The sequence below is a fragment of the Sinohyriopsis cumingii genome, chromosome 19 (genome assembly GCF_028554795.1).
Source record: "Sinohyriopsis cumingii isolate HCF-2022 chromosome 19, ASM2855479v2, whole genome shotgun sequence".
In the NCBI taxonomy this organism is placed as follows: Eukaryota; Metazoa; Mollusca; class Bivalvia; order Unionida; family Unionidae; genus Sinohyriopsis; species Sinohyriopsis cumingii.
In genome coordinates this window covers 26,117,981-26,139,636 of record NC_142979.1, presented here as the reverse complement: position 1 = coordinate 26,139,636, position 21,656 = coordinate 26,117,981, and the positions used below count along the sequence as shown (strand labels likewise).

General features: G+C 35.1%; 1 protein-coding gene across 3 annotated transcripts in view; it reads right to left on the bottom strand.

Annotated features, from left to right (window-relative positions):
* The window catches only part of LOC149775319 (uncharacterized), a 79,573-nt gene that overhangs the window by 47,058 nt on the left and 10,859 nt on the right, over nucleotides 1-21,656 (bottom strand). For all 3 annotated transcript variants that reach the window (XR_016416586.1, XM_089944120.1, XM_089944121.1), the window contains exons 4-10: nucleotides 20,274-20,393; nucleotides 14,348-14,435; nucleotides 13,498-13,620; nucleotides 12,425-12,548; nucleotides 6,869-7,061; nucleotides 4,243-4,375; nucleotides 1,453-1,529 (exon numbers count right to left, since the gene is read on the bottom strand). Coding sequence is in view for 2 of the 3 variants with exons in the window: in XM_089944120.1 (XP_089800246.1) it covers nucleotides 1,453-1,529; nucleotides 4,243-4,375; nucleotides 6,869-7,061; nucleotides 12,425-12,548; nucleotides 13,498-13,620; nucleotides 14,348-14,435; nucleotides 20,274-20,393 (858 nt within the window). In the remaining variant the exon portion in view is untranslated. The remainder of the gene's footprint in view (nucleotides 1-1,452; nucleotides 1,530-4,242; nucleotides 4,376-6,868; nucleotides 7,062-12,424; nucleotides 12,549-13,497; nucleotides 13,621-14,347; nucleotides 14,436-20,273; nucleotides 20,394-21,656) is intronic.

Genomic DNA, 21,656 nt, shown 5'->3' with positions numbered 1-21,656 from the left:
ACTGTAATAGTTACCTGGTGTACATTTATATTCAACTGTAATAGTTACCTGGTTTACATTTATATTTAACTATAATAGTTACCTGGTGTACATTTATATTCAACTGTAATAGTTACCTGGTGTACATTTATACAATGTTCAATCCAGAAAAGAAAAAAGTGGCACCTAATGGCCCCTACTAGGTCAGAAAGTTTGGCCAATTTGAATAAATATGGGTTGCAAATATTCTTACCTGTTTCTTGCTTATTCAAGAAATTCAAACATTATTATTATTACAGGTACTCATAGCATGGATTCATTAAATTCTGACAAATAAAAATACAAATTGTTCTGAATCAGTGGTAGTATAGACAGACAAAAGCAGGATTTTTTTTTACAATTTCCTTATCTGCTAAAACAAAACATGCCCACTGTTCAAGACTTGGTTATTTTTGTGGATAAGGAGACTGTAGCAAAGCATGCTCTAGTCCAACCCAACAACAACTCTATCAAGTATACAATGCTCAAAAAGTTGTTGTGGGTTTAATATTGTTCTTCAGCACACAGTACATTATACATGGCAGCCAGTGTAACTGGTGAAAGAACTTAGAAAAACCCTGGTAAGAACCACTAACCCACAGGAATCCACTGGCTAATTTTCTCACATACCTACATCTGCCAAGTCCAAGACTCAAACCCATGTAGATAGGCATGAAATGACAGTGATCGGTAGAGGCAAGTGCTTTAGACCACTCTGCCACCTGGGACCCTGCTGGAACAGTAAATATTTACTGCAGAAATTTACAAACCCACAACCCAAGTGCCTGTGATCATTATTTGAATCCCCTAGACTCTGAATTATTCATGCTCAAGTAACCATTTCGGAAGATTCGATACTTTCTCCACCCTGTATGTTACTTTTGAAATCAATGCAGCAGTATATTTTGCTGAAAATTTCAACTTCTCTTCTTTACATGTGTTATCAATGATCATTAACATTACATGTGTTATCAATGATCACTGACATTATATGTGTTATCAATGATCACTGACAAAGTGTTTTTAACTGGTACCTGCTAATCAAAATTGGTAAAATATGTCAACCAATCACATTCATCATCTAACATCTTTTTGTGAATGGGTTCATTATATTGTCAGCTTGGCATGTACTTGATTCAGTCAGTTTACAATCAACCTTAATGTCATTAACTTTATTTTCTGATGTGTCTTTTTTCTGCCCTATGAACTTTCTTGTGCCAAAGATGAAAAATAAGGAACATAGTATAAGGTACAGCCTAAAATGAACCCTGCATATGTCTTCCACAATCTTTGACACAAAGTCTTAATATTGTTTACTAAAACACAAATCATGAAGATACCAACAATGCTGTCAGAAAAATATACTGATGTATAGCTATTTGAGATTGCAGGCCACCTGAGAACAATTTCACAAAAGGTATTGCGACTACTTACTTGGACGTCTCTGGTAAGCCAGCAGACAGTTCAAGGAACACAGACAAGTAGTTACCTCTCACCACACCATTCCCATCCTGCAACAGAAAACACCATTATCTGTTAAATTCATTCACCAAACTCAGAACTTGCATGATATATTTCATTAAACCCCAATCAACTTGCACTACAAGTGCAATGTCTAACATTGCATTACAATCAAACCCATTTTAAGCAGCCATCTTGGGATAGTAATAAGTGATACTTGATTAACAGAGGTTCATTTGTAAAACATGTTGGTACAAAGAACCATGAAAAGCATAAGACAGATACTTCCTTTATAAGGATAACCTTTAAATCTGATCTGATTTATACACTGTGTTAAAGATGGCAACATTTATACACAGTCATAAAGTCAGAAATGCCTTGTGAAAGAGGAAGAAACAACACGTGCAGTTTTTTGTGTGATCATATGATGCTTTTCAATTCTACTTTACTTTTTGTGCATTGTTTCCACAGCTGGTAAACAAATTCAAAATTTAAGAAAAGGAACCTTTATGCAAAATTACTGTGAATTTAGTAAAACCTTCTGGCAAAAAAATATTCCAAAGACAACAAAAGTCCCCCAAAGAAGGGGTCATGTTGTCCTGCATGATCAAGTCGCCTAAATCACTCTCCCTTTCAGATCACTGACATCTCACCTCTTTCCATGTGGATTCAAGTCTTGGCTCAGCCAACAAAGCCATATATGAAAGCTTGTCAGTGGGTTGGTGGCCATGTATAGCCTATCATGAGCTGAAAATGGCATTAAACCCAAAACACCAAACCAAACCCTCGAAGAAAGTGATGCTCCACTGGCTGGAAAAGAATTTCCAGGAATTCAAGACAGATTTTACTATATTACAATAATACTAGTGTCCAAGGAAAAGAAAACATTGTTATGGTGTTCTAGCGAACAAGAGGAATGGTGAGCAAGTTGCTTATGTAAATACACACACCTCTTTAACAGCAGCCCAATTGTGCCTCCATGATGGAGATGAGTCTATAGTCAAAAGAGTGCTTAAGTCTTCTAAAAACAGCAGAGTACAAACAATTGCACATCTTCTGATAACAGCCATAATATTAACACAGAAATCCAATGAAAACTACAATAGTTGCATCCACAAAATCCTCTGTAATGTTAAATCCAGTTGTAAATAAAAACATCACCATCTTACAAAAATCATGTGATCACCAAGATTTTTCAATATGTGCTTCCTGAGATGATGACTATAAGTATGTGCCATACAAATTCATAATGAACACCAAGACAAGTTGAATTTATCAGATTCTATTTTGCATTGCATACAGTTGCAGGACAAAATGGGCAGTAACTCTTCTAAAACTGGGTAACGATCAAGTTTTGTCAAAATGAGCATCTTTCACAGTGATCCATAAAAACTGCAAGACATAACGCAATCACAAACTTCTATCTTACATTCATTCAACTGCAGAACAAAATAAGGAATAATGCAAACAACAAGAGTTCCTTGAAGGGACTGAAGCTCTACAGTCCAAAAAAAAGTTTAAAAATTTCAACATATGACTATTTCTCCTTTTTAAATGTAGAGAGCTGAAACTATCTCTGATATTCTTCAACAATAAGATTTTCAAATTAGCATATATGGACAAAATTGATCAAATCAGAACCTCATGCCAATATGACCATCCTTTCAGGCGAATTAGTGACGAGATTTTCCTCATGTTCATTATGCTGGCCATATTGGATAAAAGAGCATTAAGACTGCACAGGCTTTTGGATCTGGAACAAGCTTAGAATTACCATCTTGCTGTTGAGTGGCCCATAATAAGTCATCCTAGTGACTGCAGATTTGACTGAAGATAGGGATGAATGAACCATTCTGTGTGAATCAGTTGATTCCATCTAGGATACTGAGCCTTTCTGGGATGTTAGAGTCTTCGATTGGAGATTGTCCCATATAAGATGACAAAGATCTTGGCAATGGCTGTACATAGTCAGGGACCACGAACAAAGCTGTGTGACTGAACATGCTGAAACACAGTGATCTCCTGGCATTCACTACAAGTGTTGTCAAGTCATAGGTGGGTAATGGGTATCTGGGAATGGGAAACTGTGGTAGTCAGTACTGGATCAGAACAGAGCTGGGATCAGTTATGGACCTATTTAATGCCAGTCTATAATGCATTTGTAAGTCCAATAATGAAAAATGGTTGCACTGGGTATTCCTGGCAGAATCAAGCCTGAAAGTGTTGCAAGCTGATACCAGATTATGTCTGCATCTTGATTCTGGGACAGGATATACCTGGAAGATGGTACACACTACCCAGACCAGGTGGTTGAGGAAACAGGTGAAAACTGCTGGAGATGAAGTGGACGAGGTTCAGGTCCAGCTCACATTGTCAAGCAGCTGACCTTTTAGCACTTTTATTGCTAACGCAAGCCAAAAGTCATGGTTATGATCTTTTTCTGCTTGTGATGGCTCAATTTGTAAGTTAGCGGATGTTTGCCTAATGTATTATCATCAGTTACTGTATATAAAGTATCAAGTATACAGTTAAGTCTAGAATCATGGACAGCTCTCTGCTGCAGCAATAAAATTCAGACCTACCCACCCCAAACCTCACTTAGAGACCCAACCCTCACACCCCTCCCCAAAGTCTCTGCTCTGACGGATTAAACTTTGAGTCTCCTGACACACTAAAGAGTTCAATGTACATCTAGTCACCTCTCTGAACTGAAATGAAGACCTCCTAGCTGTTCATTTCTTCCACACCTGTCTCTCAACTTACCGGGTAGACTTTGAGTCTCCAACTGAGTCCAGACACGTGGAGGGGTTGACTGTATACAGGGTCAGCTCTCTGCTGTAGCACACTGAAATTCTTCATCGTAAAGGAACTTGTGTCATACTGAGGAACTATCTCACTGAAACAAATATAACATAGGTATTAATAGCATCACTACAACAATTAAGTTCCATATATATTTCCTTCATTTTCAACATTTGTAATGAAATACAGTGCAATAATTATGCACCAAGACTACCTTAGACCTCACGAGATGGATGGATCTATCATTAAGATCCCCATAACTACTGAATGCCGTTGCATGGCATGCCAGTCAGATCATCATTAAAATCTCCACAATTATATAAAGATAAGCCTTAAGCCTAGAGAAATGGATGGCTCTTTCAGAAAATCCCCTGATTGAGACTTCCGGACTGGTTGGATGGTCACTCAACTGGATGAATGACTGTGGACAGCTCTGGATGGCAACATGGATGGATCCATTAAAAATCCCATGCGCCTGAACTTACAGGCCAGAACGCCATGCTCAGACATACTTGGGTTCTTATGCCATCTGCGCTGCCTAAATATGGTGGTACACTCGCCTATTGTATCATAATTACTTCTAGGAATTTAAAACCTGCATCATCACCTCTTTCTCTGCCTAGGTCAACTTCTGCAAAACTGTATTCCACATACTCTCAAACCATATGGTGCACATACTGCATGGTACTGATTAAGTACTTTTGTACACACAAGGCATAACTCCATCAACAGGTTTCACTGAAACAATAAGATAAAACTCAAGAAAAATGTATAAATTAATGATAGAACATGCTATGAAGTTTCTACGAACTAGATGTGCAAGCAACAGGCAGTGTGCATGAAACCATGAATAGCAACAGGCAGTGTGCATGAAACCATGAATAGCAGCATGCATCAACAATAGTATCTTGTAATATGAAGACTTCAATTGACCAAGTCAACGAAAGTAAACAATTTCACAAAACACTCCCAAAATTAAAAAAATGATATTTACCACTTGTTAAGGAATTAATATTAATCTAAATAAATCTAAACTCCTGCATGGATAGTTCGAATTTAACACAAAGTAGGCTTGAATTGACACGACATGTAATGTACAATACTGTTAAACAAAAGCAGAGCTTAAAAACTAGAGATACCTAGAGTTATTGCCTTTTATCTATCTGATATAGACAGAAAAGACAAATTTTTGTCTTTTTGTATGGCTGGATTCGTGAGGCTTATATCCTAGTGATAATGTGATCTCACAGAATATTTTCAAAGTTAAAATACAGATGAATAAATTTAAGTTACTGAATTTAACTGGATTGCCTGAAAGGCTTCTTTACCACATGGCAAACAAATGTAAAAGCCTGTTTAAATCAGGTGTAACGGTAGCAACCTAGTGGGTGGAAAGGGAAACTAGTCTTGTGCTACTGTAGTTAACCTGTAAGAATTGCTTCCCTTCATCTATACAATATAGTAGACAAAGATATTTTCCTGTCTTTCATGGAGGTCTGGATTCAAAGGTAGCAAAGAAAGTTGGGGGTATGTGTGAGTTAAGGTCATCTCTACAATATTTTCTATATGAGGGATGTCATTCTACAATGCTTGTTTTAATGAAACTTGTTCATGGAGTTTTCATTCCAATTATTTTGGCATGTGGAGAGATGGGCTGATTTACATTATATTTGAAGTAAGTAATGGGCTGATTTACATTATATTTGAAGTAAGTATAAAAGTCATTGCCGGTTTGGCTGTTTTCTCTATACTTTCATTACCCATCATAGCAATGTGACAAAGCAGCCAACAGTACAGAATACTTATTCCATACGGTATGGGCAAATTAAGTTCCTGTAAGATCAGGAATAATCATGGGTCATCACAGTTAAGGCTTGCACAGTTTTCACTTTAGAATATAACAAGATGATAAAATCTTCAAAGCATTTCTAAATAAACATAACTAGATATAAAAAGTTGCCAAACAGCTACATTACAGCAAGTGCTTTCATAAACTTTCATGTTAATTTTCAGACTATCTCTGACACAGTAATAGATGGATCATATAATGAACATGGATGATGTCAGTTTCCTTTCTCATGCTGCGTCATCATTAATAATATAAACAAAAAAATAAATATGTACCATTTCGGGAGATATCAAGACAAGTCAGTGTATCAAAATATGTATATATCATGCATCAATGTGATGTACATTCAAAACTATGCATACATTTTACAATTTATAATAAAGATTCAAAAGAATCGTTGAGTGCATTAAATTGAAAATAATGACATTCATGATAAAAAATCTAACTCCTTACTTATATTAATTCAACGAATTTATGATTGCAAGGATGCTAATTTCATGTGTTAAGATTTTAATTTAATGTATTGCAATATATTCTGTTGTTCACACTATGACCAATACAGAAAAAAAAATAATCTAGACAATTTTCTTTACATGCTATAAAATCTTTCTATTAGATTCAAAATACACTGCCTTCATGAAAAAATATAAAAACTAAGATACAGTGTGTATACAATATATATTATGGACTGTATAAGATATATATATCTCTTTCTCATCAGCAGAGTTTTGAAACTACCTGGTGAAATCTGCAGGCACTGGAGCCGTGACAAATGAACCCATGGGTTTACGGTGCACCTGTTTGAACATGTGCAAGAGCTCACCGCTGCGACTAATCAGTTCACTCTTACTGCTGACAGACATCTGATGGTTTACTTTTTGAATTAGTGATTCTAACAGCTCAGTTTCTTGAGTCAGTTGACCACGCTGACCTGCAAACAGAAAATTCTAACACCATTTTAAAATATTTTTGGTAAATATTACTAAGGATATCCATGTTTGATAATAAACGCACACCCACTTATTTGAAAAATGTATTAGCCTGGCCCCTGGATCTTATCAAGCGAGAAAACTTGACAAGACCATTACCAACAAATAAATAAGCCATCACATTAGAGTTTAATGCTGTTTTTTCTGAGTTTATCATGGTATAACCTGTCAATTGCCAAATCACACAGTAAATAATGCGCAAAATGCATTATGTAAGCAGTGTGAGTCAGCAACTGACAGTTTATAACACAAAAAAAACCACAGAAAAGAACAACAATAAACTCTTATAACTGCAATTCTTTATAATTTTATTTATTCTTTATGTTTATTTTGGGTTTTTCAAAGATATTTGTTATTAGTTTTAGAGCCTTCTTTAAGCATATGAGGGCATCAGGAATTTAAAGATTTCTTCACCCTTACACACTACTTACATTCTGGCTGAAATTTCAATAGGCAGTCAAATTTTCAGAAAAGAAGGCAAACAATTTTCAAACATAAAATATGGTCTTAAAAAAACAACAAACAGAAACATAATAAAACAAAATGCCAAATTCCAAAGAACAACAATATGGAAGGAAAAGTGATGATGATAGTTCAAGTCACCTACAGCATGGGGTGTTGGTACCAGCATTGGTAGGAACACTGAACAACAAGAATTCTTATACAACATGGCATTAAGTTTGGTCAAAATAAAAATACTTAGACAAATGAAAATAAAATTGTGTTCATGTGACACAGATACCTCTGCCAATATGGCACAATTAAAGCAACCTGTGTGCATTATGTAAAGGCAAAATTAAAAGTCAAACTGGGGACCATAATACAGTCAGATTTCATAGAATAAGGTGAAAATAAAACTCAGCAAGATTTTACCATTATTCTCTCTATCAAATTTGGCTGCAATCTATTAAATACTTCAAAATTATTTTACTGCAACAAAATTAGAGATCAGGGATGCCAATGAGTACCTGGGTAATTGGGTACCCATCCATTGATAATAACCTGGATGGTAAAACGATCCATCGGGTACCTGTTTAGTCCATGTCATAAAAAAAAGTTTCAGACTGACAATGACTATTGGCTACTGTAAATGTGCACATGAAATAACATTGATCAGCCAAAAATGTTTTCAAAACAGTTGGATATGCCAAGCAGGAGAGAACAGTGCAGCAATTTACAATGAATTACATATAAAATTAAAAATAGGTTAACAATCTGAATGGATGGAGATCCTGGGGCTTCAGGTTAGGCATTACAATTTCCCTCTATTCGGGTACCCAGGAAACCAATCATTAGGATCGACAGGTACCTGCTAGATGTTCAAAAAAATGGTTACAGCCCTAATTGTGATGTAACAGTAAACTCTAGAGTCAAATAAGAGCACATTCAAAAAATTTCAAGGGCCATAACTCTAACTATATACATCTCTCCCTCGACAACTTGCAAAAATGGGGTCCACAAACACTGACCACACTATAAGCAAGGGTGCTAGTTACCGAGGGACTTCCAAAAATTGAAAAATTTCCGCTTAAACATCGTGAAAAACGCGAGGGTGGAGTTAGGGACTGTGCTGTTTATGACTGAATCCTCGTTTTACAATCACATCGATATTAACTGTTAATAACGAGCTTTTACTAATGAAATTGTTCATTATTTTGTATAAATAACATTTATTTTCAAAATGTCCAACACGTGATTGATCGTTCTAACTGGTTTCAACATCCATCACGTGTACGCGACAACATGTGTATTACATCACTGCTTTTTGTTTTGTTGATTAGTCTGATTCCCAGAGTGGTATTTAATAGTATCCTGCCAAATTGGGAGTCTGTTAGCAAGGAACTAGACAAACTGTTGATACATCACCAAACAAGATTCCTTTTTTCAAAAACATGCAACATTTATTTCATGGGACAATCATCGACGTCAAAACTCAATTTTTTATTTGTTCAATTAGTACATTATTGATGTCGTGATTTCATTAGAAGTAACAGTGAAACTTCTTATCATCCTTGAGGATATCTCTTAGTGCCAGATCTGGAATTCTCTGAAACTCACTTGCACACAATGGTCCGTATCTGTGAAACCAAGCTCTTTATTTTATGAAGTATTCTTTTAGCTTGGTTGTCAAACTATCTTTGATCACATTTATGAATGAGTCAGTTAACTTAAGGTAGTTAATATTACATACACAATAATATTTTTATTAGTGTTCGATTGGTCCATGAAGTGAGTTCACTCAACATATGACCGGGGCTAGATTTTAAGTTTGTAGGATTTGCGTGCCTTTTAACTTTTCTTTAAATCCACCTCCTTTATTTGATTCAAAAGACATAATTAACGTGATAATACAAAGGAGGCCAGCTTTTAATTCAGGGCAACAATACAACAAATACTTCCATAAGTCAGTTATAAAAACACCGTCTGCACTTAATTAGGTTCTCAGAGAAATGCTTGCGGACATAGCTGTTACGGAAGATTGACACATTTTACGTCTAAATACACATTGCATTTATGATGATTACACTTAAGAGAAACTAAAAGATAGAATTAAAACACAAATTTCACTTAACAAAAATTATTTGTATTTAGGTATTAACACATTAACCCACAGAGGTTTTTGTCATTTTCGTCTGAAATTCAAGGAGGAAACACATTTTGAAAGCTATTTCTGAATACATCAGAAAATACCAACTTCCAGGTGATCTTCCAACAACATACTGCCTAGTTGCATTAGAAACATTGTTGTTCACTGGCTATTTGGCATGTGCATGATCAGGAGTAAAAGTTAGAGTTTTTTTTTGTTGTCTTTTTTGCTTAACAGACCCATTACGTTCGTATCGAGACCACTCTTTATTCCAAATGCCCATCTTATCCTACTTTTGCAAAGGTTCATCTGTCTGTTTGCAGTTCATACCAGTTTGCTTCAGATCTGAGACCAAAAAGTCTAAAATCCGAACACAAAATCTGATTCTGACCATGGGCGAATTTTGGGTAGAAAAAAAATCAGGTCCAAAAAATGAGGTTTTTCCCTCATTATTTTGTAGTGCAACTTGAAATTCCAGATTATTTGGTATCATTGTAGAGCTACATCTGTCTACCTTTCTATAATACCACCCACTTTAGTGTATCATACATGACCTTGATGATACAGAGCTCGACAGTAGGCTACTACCTCCTGCCACTTAAACTCATCACCAGGGGTTAATGTGTTAATGTACTGCCTACACTAGGCATGACATTTTCATTTATAAAAATTTCCATGAATATCTTTGGTGTACTAAGAATGTCATTTGGAAAGAAAATGTAACCACTTTATATGACTTCTTGATAAAAGTTGATAATTTCAAAATGTTGATTAAAAATTTGAGGTCCTATCTACCGTTTTCGACTATAAAACAAGCAATATATCAATGTTTCAGTTACCAATTTTGATCACGATTTTCTTCAAGTTGTAAGAAATAGGGATAATTTTTTTGTATTTTCTGGTTTTTAAAAATGGAATCCACGCCTGACCCCACATTTCAAGTGGGTTTGCGAGTTATCAGGGCGTGAGTTGTCGAGGGAGTGGTGTATATATATGGAGTTGAGGAGACAAATGTTCATATCAAACTGCATCAGAATATGTTGAATTGTTCTGGAGATATGCAGGTAAAAAGCACCATCCCATGTGAAGATATAAACATAAGTATCAAGGGCATTAACTCTATCCAAGCTTGAGCTGATGAGACAAAACCCATAAAGGACTCACTTTACTAATTGTATACTATAGTAAACTTATGGAAAGGCCACATTAATAATTCAATACTTTTAAATTTATGAATGCTGAATACATCTATCCTAGATGCAAGCTTCTGAGAGGAGAAAACCACATGAGCTGCAGCATGTTTTGATCTACATATCTGAAACATGGCATTTCCAATTCTGACCTTAAAAAATCGGGTCCTAATTTCAATTTTCCAAAGTCTGTAAAAGGGTTGAAATTGCATTAATAAAACACTGTCTCTATTTTTCTCAGTTACAAGCTCCCAAAAGATTCTTTTCACTAAAATTTTACTCTACCTTATCAACCAAACATGGCCAGCCAAAAACCATACATTCTCTATTTTATCTTCACCAATTCCTAGACTGGTTCCCATTATTCCATATAATTAGTACCACAAGCCCTAAAAAGCAACATCAAGGTCAATGAGACACACCAAACTGCAATAGCCTGAATACTGACTGTCTCTTGGTTAACAAAGATCTACTTTGGGGGCACTCTACAGATATTATGAACTTCTGAGAGAGTGGCAGGTGTAAGGTGAAGTTGTTTACATTTGCAACATGCACAACAGAGAGAATGTTGGTTTACCACTATGTTACTTTCATGTATTATGATTGAAATTTTTTTGGATATTGTATCTCTGGAAACTGTACATGATCTAAGCACAAAGCTAACCAAAATGACTGCACCCTTGTGCTAACAAAAATCTGCCTCAATTAGTCTGAAGTACACTATCTTTAACAGTTATTAAAATAAGGAAAATAAATCTTTCCAGACTAGACAATACCAGCCTCTGAAAGTGCAATGAATGAATTATCAAATATATCAAATGTCAAATGTAAAAAAGTTATTGGCTCTTTCTTTTACAATTACCTCTGAAGTCTAGGAAGTGAAAATGACCAAACAGAGCAAACAGTTTTTTTTTAAAGGTGCACATCTTAACTAAGGCCAAGCTGTATACTCTAACCAGGGAAAGGCTTTTTCTTTAAATATCTAACCTTATGTAACATACAAAATTGTAGAGCACTACCTTTATTTAAGATTAAAAACTGATGTAAAAAGGACCATAAATCTGCAAAAAAACGTATATCTAAAAGAGACAAAACCTTTAAAAGGGCACGTTGGAGTGTAAAAGGCAGTTCAGTTACCAAATGTCATGCAATTACATGTAAGGGTTGCTGAGTTTAAAAGGGTGAATGGATGGACAGACAGACAGACAGATATACTGATTACAAGCAACATCCTGTTTGAAGATTCGAAGTTGTTTGTCAAGGGTCATAATTATCTACAAGAAGTTGGAGAAAGAAAACCCAGGAGACTGATTTCAATATGGAAAAAGTGCATTTCATTCAGGGGCCCTAATAAAGGTTTCCACAGGTTGCTCTGTCTCAAAGTACTCCATCATGTACCATCTCTATTTACAACTTTCTCAACACACAAACTTATTACTATGGTGACAAAACCTACCACAACAATGCTGTAATGGCCACCTGATTAGCAGGAATGACTTATGCAGGAAAGATAAGTAACAACAATTACCCATGAGTGTCAGAAGTTTGCTTTTAAGCTGTGATTCCAGTCGGGCAATCATCAATTCCACTGCATTTCTTATTTCACGCACCCGCTCATCTTTGGCATTTTTCACACTCTCAATGTTTCTTTCCTGAAACATGTTGTGAAGTACTTAATAAAATGGCATTGTATTTCATTACCAAACTTTAATGTTTTAAGACGTTTTTGGCAAAAAAAACAAACAAAACACTGATTACATGTTCAATTTGAGGCATTTTCATTACTAAAATTGAATAACCGTAGAATTCAGCTTCATTTTTCGTATTTAACGATAATTTCTTTAATTTTCCTTATGAATAAGAGTGTTATGGCAACCCTGCAGTTAATTTGAAAAACAATTTGCTATCATAGGCAATTAAAACAGTCTATCACTTGCCTTATGTTTTCATGGTGTTTGAAGGACTCTTGATAAATAAAGAATTTTACGTAATGATATGCTAAACTAAGTACAAAAGCCTTTCCAAGTTAATAGAAGGAACACAGAAAACAAATAAAGCAGCAACTGAGGAGATAAAAACTCAATCAATGCAAAAGATATGTGATTGGACTAAAAGTGATCAGTCCCATGCGTACTACGCATGCAGTCCAATGAAAAAAAGTTGTTGTTGTTGTTGTTGTGGGGTTTAACGCCATTTTTCAGCACGATAGGCTATACATGGCGGCCAGTATTAATGGTGGAGGAAGAACCCGGAAAACCCCGGAAAGAACCACCGACCCACGAGAAGCTACTGGCAAGCTTTCTCACATGCCCACATTGGCTGAATCTTAGACTCGAACCGCCGCAGACAGAGGTGAGATGGCAGTGATCCGTAACGAAGAGCGCTTTAGACCACTCAGCCACTCGGGGCCCCATGAAAAAAAAAAAAAAAGTAAGATACCCTGTATGTTGGCTATGACTAAGCAGTCAGACTGCGTACTACAAGTCCTGGAAAAAAAAGTGATGCAGTAGTATAGGTCATGTATGCAATGGAAATTTTTATTTCAAGCAAATGCACAGTTATGATATTTTTAAACATCCAAATGCAAGGGAGATAACTCACCACATCTTGAACCAGACTGATGAGTTCTATATGCCTCCGTTTCAGCAAGTTCAGTTCTTCTGACACTTTCTTCACATGCTCATCGTACACACCATCCAGGGGTTTGAATGTATGGCCAGAGTGCTGCAAGAAATATGTAATGATAAATGTCTCTAGCCTGCAAACTGTACTATGAGCTACCCTCTCTGTGTGCAACTATCAAAACCTTACCCCCAAAAATTTTAAGAAACTACCACCACCATCATCTATAGATATCTGCTAAGAAACATTAGATAACAAAAACTGCAAGAGCTAGCACATTCCTAACAATTGTTTTTGCTATTTTTAATAAAACAATGTCTTGATCCCCCTGAAGGTTTGGTGATGATGGATCAACCTAATTCTCCTTCATACACTGTACGTGATGACATGGAGGCAAAATGTTTGCTCTGGGATGTGCAACATGATGCTGGTCCAGCCAAGAAGGTGAAGGAAATTTTATAGTGCAGTGTATATTATAACTTGGACTCTGTAGCCACTGAATAGCCAGAATTGTATTGATGTGCTATTGATTGCTATACATACACACTTTTTTCTAATGGCAATCTGTTATGTGTAAACAAAAATCAGAAAAGTACACTGTTCTGTAATCAGGTGTTTTATTACAAATAGAGGCTTACTTTTCAAAGGATTCAATCAAACTGTGACATAATTATAACATAACACAATATAATAAATACTTCACAAAAACAAGCATGAGAACATTTTGGGCCATTAGGTTCAAATAGCTTCATCACTATTCTTGTAGCAAATGGACAATCTCAAGACTTCTACAAATATAACATAAGATTTGCTGGATCTGATCACTTACCGTTCCTCCCCAGAGTGCACACTGATGACATATACACTGTTTACAGGACAGGCAGTAGACACTTATCTTCTCTTCATGCTCTTCACATCTGCAAGAACATATTCAAAATCAGTCTGATTTCAATATTACATAATAACCCAAATATGCAGTACATGTAACTACATGTAGAATTTATAGATTTAAGTTAACGGCATGCCAATGCATATCCCTGTGCTCCCAAGATATGCCGCTATGGGCATGACCAGACCATGGACCAATACTGCAAAACTGTAAATATGTAGTTTCCTCTTCATGATTAGTTAGTGTATATAGCTATAGATGAAAATCTGCATAGTTTCCAATTTATAAGCCAAGAACAAGTTCACTACTTTATTTATCTCCTCTTTCCCACTGTATGTTACAGGATGGAGATTCCATGTTATGATGTGGGGAAAGTCCCTTACCTAATGGGTATGTTCCCAAGTCTGTACTGGATATGTTGGCTTCATCTTCTTGTGCCCTTCAAACCTATATATGGTTAAACGGCTTACATTTAACTCTAACCATGTGTGGGGGAATACACATTCCTAATGAATACAACGGGGGAAGATCCAAGTGCAAGCCATTTGCAGAAACTGTAACTGCTGAAATGAAGGGCTTGACTTATTGTGCAGAACCATTTTTTTTTCTTCAATCACTGGTGAGCTTGATCTTTCACCTTTTGTGCCCCAAAATTATAGGGTTTTTCCTTACCATAAATGCAAGACATCCATAAAGTCTGGTAACTATAAATGGTGGACAATTCAGGTTATGGGTGGAAAAAATGGTAACTGACGAACATCATCTTAACATAAAAAGTTAGAGGATAATAAAAATCATTGAAATTACTTTGGTGTTGATAGAGATGTTACTGGAAAGAAAATGGTAATAAAATCTTTATAAGCAGATCACTAAAGCTGGGAATTATGATAATGAAATAATCCATCCTAAAATTGGGACCTCCTTCCTTTTCGTTAGGGACTTGGTTTGGTTCATGCTGAGGTGCTTGGCCAAGATCATGCATACCTCTGCAAGTGACTGACTTTAAAGTGGAAAAATTATGATAAAAGTTTATCTTAGAGCAGCCAGATGTAGATATATAAATGCAGTAATAATTAAAATATCTCCAGCATACATGACAAGCTATCATAACCTTTGCATCCATTGATGAGAGCAAAATAATTCAAAAATTTGGGCCACTTTTATGCAGCCATTTTGTTACATCATCATCATTTTCCTTGGTGCAGCTCTAAGTAATTTTAGCAAAGATAAGAGCAAAAAATACATCATTATGAACTTATTAAAGACAAAATAACATATAATCAAAGGTCACAAAACACACCTAAAAATTGCGCAAACTTTAAGACCCGAAAACATTAATCACACATATAACTCGCCATGTCCACTGTTGTTGTTGTTGTTGTTGTAGGGTTTAATGCCATTTTTCAGCACAAGATAGGCTACACATGGCGGCCAGTATAATTGGTGGAGGAAGAACCCTGGAAAACCCAGGGAAGAACCACTGACCCACGAAAAGCTACTGGCAGGCTTTCTCACATACCAATGTTAGCCGAGCCTGAGACTCGAACTCACGCAGACAGAGGTGAGATGGCAGTGATTCGTAACGGTGAGCGCTTAAGACCACTCAGCCACTCGGGGCCCCCATCATGCCCACTAAACAGTTTACTATTTATTGTCCTGTATAACTACAACAAAGAGACCAGGAAGAAAATAATACACCACAGATAATAAAACATGCTGACAACTTTTTATTACACAGCTACAGCCCATAAAGAAGGTTCATATTTGAAACTATGAATTTCATGTCCACAACATTATAAGCTGAATCCATTGGTTCACATGAGGACCTTTCAATGTGGTGCTCAAATAATTCGTGAAACATCATGACTGTGGTGCATGAAACTACATAACATCATTAAAACATGTGCAGATATTGCCGTCTTACTACAAGCACTTGCACATTATTCATGTCCACAAAGTTCTTATATGCAGCACTAAATCTGACTATGGTCACAGGAGTGCCAATTCGTTCAGGCAGCAGAACTTTCATCTGAATCAAAGGTAACATAGTTAAATTAGATCACCGGTTGTAATAATTTAAATGCTAGAATCGATATTTCTGAAGAATGGATTTTCTTTCACTGTAGATTTGTGTAGGCTTGGTTGAATCTGTAAAAATGGAGGTTACATGGCCGGCTGAGTTTCTTAACCATTATACCATATTACTGTTTTTGCACTATCAGAGCTGCATTTAACGTGACTTTTGTACTTGTACTTGATGCAGCAATTAATGTGCTGCACTGAATATATCTTCTGGACTATGATAACACTAATAACTAAGGACACAAAAATGTATTACCTGTTATATCTTGCTATATGCAGCACCAGTAGACAAAAATATATATTTTCCCTTCCCCCCATTTATTTACCTTGTTTCTATTTACATTTTTTTAATGAAGTTATGGATTTTCCTACATCATATGTAACATTAATTTTAATTTATTTGAATATTAAAGCTCATTTTTCATCTTAGTTGGGATTTGGTGTTAAGGTTATATGCCTAAAAAATGTAGTTTTTAAACAAAATATAGTTAATAAACACATAATATTGTTTTTTTCCACATGTGTATACTTGAGCACTGAATACAGATCCGATTAAATAATAATTTGTTTTCAGATATTTATGTAGGAAAAAGTTAATTTTGTGTATGTTTTGTAGATAACATTGTCCAGTTATGTACATTCAATGTATGTCTAGCATATCCCATGTCACAGAAAGCTTCAGTTAAAACGCTGTGAATGAAATATTCTGTATCAGGCATCCTTGATTTTGATATGACCCACTAAATACAAAAAAGGGCAGTAACTCTCCACTGTTTGGTCAGTTTGGTGCAGGGACTATCTCAAAAATGTTTGGGAATTGATTTGTACACAATGAAAATCACAGAAATGTGAGGGGTTTAATTTAATTAAAATCTGATATTCTGAATCATAAAGGCTTTCTTGATTTTGATATGACCCACTTTATACAATGTTCTTTATCTATTTATAACAAGCCATCTTTTCAAGAGCTTCTGAAGGACTCTGAATCAAAATGGTGATAGGAGCAAAATGGCTATTCAAAATCTTAATAATATTACCTTATAAAGGGGTTTTTAAATTCAGGTTGTTTAGCAGATTTGCAATTGTTCCATTGCAAACTAATTTAACTTGGCATAGTTTTTATTTTGTAATGTTTGTTTCTGTTACAAAACGCTGCCAAAATCACAAAATAAACAAAAATTTGATGACTGATTTTCTAATAAAATATTCACAAACAATTACTGCCTCAGGATCAAACAGTCGAATGAGTTAACTATTTGCCATGCAGAACTCATCACAATTTCAAGGAGTAATGTATTGAAAATTTCTTAACTTCATGTGATTAGCCGAGTCTTAAACCTGTCTTAATTTGAAATAAAATGTATTAAACTCCTAGAATAAAACAATATGCCACTGCATACAGCACTTGACAATAAATATTAATTGACTCATTTTATAAATGTCAGTGCTTTTCATGAGATTTCAAAATTGGGGGTGAAATACACTTTGCTGTCAGAAATTGAGGTTGAAATATGGAAATCTGAAGATGAACCTTCAGTTGAGAAAAAGTAGAGAGAGAAATAAATGTCAGCATGATTGTGATAACGTTCTAACATTAAGGGAATCATGTACAGTATTTAATTATTTAACAAGAGTAAAGTAAATGGCACATTGTTTTTTTGCCACAATTTTAGTAGTCCTTTATAAAGGCAAAAGTATAGACTCTACATATCACCCACCAAAATGTTTCAAAGACCTCAACTTTTAGTTATGCAGTCCAGAACAAAAGTTAATGTGTAGCAACCATCATTTCTTTTCAGACATGACTTTAGGTTTCTTTATTCATTATTTTTGATCCACGCTGTCCAGAGTTTGGTTAAGGAATCGACTTGAGAACAATGTTATTCTACAAAACTAATTTTTACAATGACCCTTACATTCTGACCCAACCACTACCAACATATAACAAGGAGTCAACAAACTATGGTCTTGACAAATTGTCAAGAACTAAAAATATTACGCAAAAAACATTTTTCTTCTTTTAGTCACAGTGGCTTTGACCTTTTGGCTGAAATCAAAAGGCTTCTTTTTTCTTACCCAATATGTAAGTCAGCCACATACTTTGGTGAAGGCACATGGTCGATAACTGAATTTTGTGTGCAGAAACCATTCTGATTCTTTCAGTCACAATGACCTTGAACTTTTTGACCCCTTAATCAAAAGCCTTCTTTCTTATACCAAGCCATCCACAAAGTTTGGTCCATTTTCATGATACAGAACTAAGCTATTGTCCAGAAAAAGCTTTTCTTCTTATGTCAGTGATCCTTAACCTATGTCCATTTGACCCAAGCGATCCATTGGTAAATATAGATAGTGACGTGGAAAAACCACTTCTGTTGTTTTAGCTGCAACGACTTTGACCTTTGATCTGTTGACCCCATCATCAATAGGGATCTTCTTTACCCCAGCTGCATGCCATCCACAAAGTTGGTAGCTGTCGATGGTGGATAATTCTGGCTTTGTGTAGAAACTAAACTAGTTCTGACAGGAAGGCAACATTATAAAATAATACTTTCTGCCGTAAGGTTGTTGTATATAAAAAAAAATCCATCAAAACATTACTAATTTGACCAGAAACTCACTTTGGTATCTATTTTACCAGCAACCTGCCTCAACTTGTCCTAATGAATAGTAAAAATTGGCATGTGCAATGCCATCTTAAGAACAGAAAGAAAAATAAGCATATAATGCTGCTAATTATTGCAGTGTTACAGGACTTTTCACTTACTAACATCATTAATATTTTCTCTTTCCCCTCAAAATCTTGTCTGGATCTAAGATTTTATTTGGTGATATCTATTCAGTGTAATGATCCCTTACTGACTGATTAAATGACGTTTTGGTTAATCAGGATCAAAAACACAAACTGTGATGTATAGCAACACTAAAAGTAGACTGGGTATAGAATTTATCAATGCATACATCAAGTATGAGGAAATTAGCCATACAATTCATCCAGTGTACAGCAAATGGGTGGTTTCATTGAATTCAAGGAAACATGATTGTCAAAGGTTTCTGCATGGTTTCTCTATTAGATTTTGCATGTAATTTTTCTGATAAATAAAGTGTTAACTGTTTGTAAGAAAGGCATATTATTACAAATATTCTTTCCATTAGGAAACAACACTGCAATCAGCAAAGTACTGACAGAATCAAGCTGGATGAGCGGAACTTGAACTACAAATTTAGACTATAACCAATTATTCTTTCACCATGGTATTTGATTTTTCTAAAAGGTTCTCCTTATTTTAGATCCTGTATGTTTCATTTATTTGTTACTTTTGTTGTTGATCATGTTTTACATAAGTAGAGATTTTTCATTTAATTTCATGTGCTTCATGAAAAATGTGTATGCATGAATTTACACACAGCAAACAGTTTACATGTGTTTAATCTAAACTTTATGGTTGAAATACCCAGGTCCCAGGTCATCAAACACCAGAATTTAACATGAAAAGAAAAACTGTAAGATCTTCAATGTAAGTTCTAACAACCATGTGCATAGCATGTCAATGACAGAATATATTTTATAACAAATAAACAAATCAATAACATGTGTTATAATTAACACGCAGTATGAATAAGATCTGCTGGCAATTTTTTTTTACATTAAGGCAACAATTATTACCCAAAACAAAGAGAAGCAAAGAAGGATGCACTGACAGAAAAATGGACAGATCAAAGTCCATGCATTAAAAGATGCAAGGCCTAATAAATGCTACTGAATCAAATGCTAAAAACTGACTTGTCTTTATGTGTATCTTCTTTCTTGGTTTGGGGCACTGAATGCTGAAGCGTATCCAGCTGCTGGGTAACTTCCTCAGCCCATCGGCAGTTGACCAACTCATGGATGTGTAATGAGGCCCTGTCAGGAAGATCAAATTTTAGATTACTTAATAACTTTCACATGCAACTCAAGATATGGAGGGAAGAATATGAAACCACTGGTTTACCTTGCTTGTGTGAGTCATATATACTACATGTTCTAATCTTACCATGCATGCTGTCAAATTTTAATAGTAAGGAACTGGTACGCAGACACAAGCAATATTTAAACCCTGGTACGAAATTTTATTTTTTCTTTTGAATCACCAACTACTTTATATATACACCACTCCTTCAATAAACAGGGTCAGGCAGGGATCCCGATTTTTTAAAACTTGAAATAAAAAAGAAATAATTGACCCCTATTTGTTGAATGTGAAGAAAACTGATTAATGAAACCCTGATGTATCACTTGTTTTATTGTCAACAACGGTGGTTAGCACCTGGAACTTTTAATGAACATCATGAAATTCCCAACTTTTAAAAAGAAGTCATGTTTTTAAATTTTCTTCCCGAAAAACATTCTCAGTACATTGTAAATAACAATAATCAACGAAATTATGATCAATGAAAATGTCACTAATGTCTATTGGTGGCAACACTTTAGTAAAAAAAAAAACACCAATTAAACAAGTATTGTCAGGTGAAAATCATGTAATCATCATAAATGCAACACATGCACTCTTTTATTCAAGTGTGAAAAATTTCAATCTACTATCGCAGCTATGTTTGTGCTGTGAGAGTCTAATCAGTGACAATTGTGTTTTTGATCTCTATCTTACGGAAGTATATGTTATATTGTTACGCTCAATTAAAAGCAGGCCTTCTTTGTATTATCACATTAATTATAGTTGTTGTATCAAATCAAACTAAGGGCGAGGGAAAAAAAAGAAAAGTTTAAAGACATGCAAGTCGTACCTGCATATGAGCTAGTGGTCAACTTGTCAGGTCAACTCAATTGATAAATCAAACACTGTTATAAATATCATCATGTAATGCAATTAACCTGTAATTTAAATTAGCCTACTCATTCACAAATGTGATCAAAAATAGCAAGGAAACCAAGTGAAATGAGTACTTGGTGAATAAACAGCTTTATTTCTTAGATATGGTTTATTATAGAGAAGCAATTTTTATAATTTATAGTGAACTTAAAATTCTTGAACTGACACTGAGATATCTCCTCAATGATGAGACAAAGTTTCACAACTACTTGCAATGAAATTATGGCATTTTTATTTTACTGAATGAACAATTCAAGTTTTGATGCAGATGGTTGTTTCATGAAACAAATGTCCCTAGT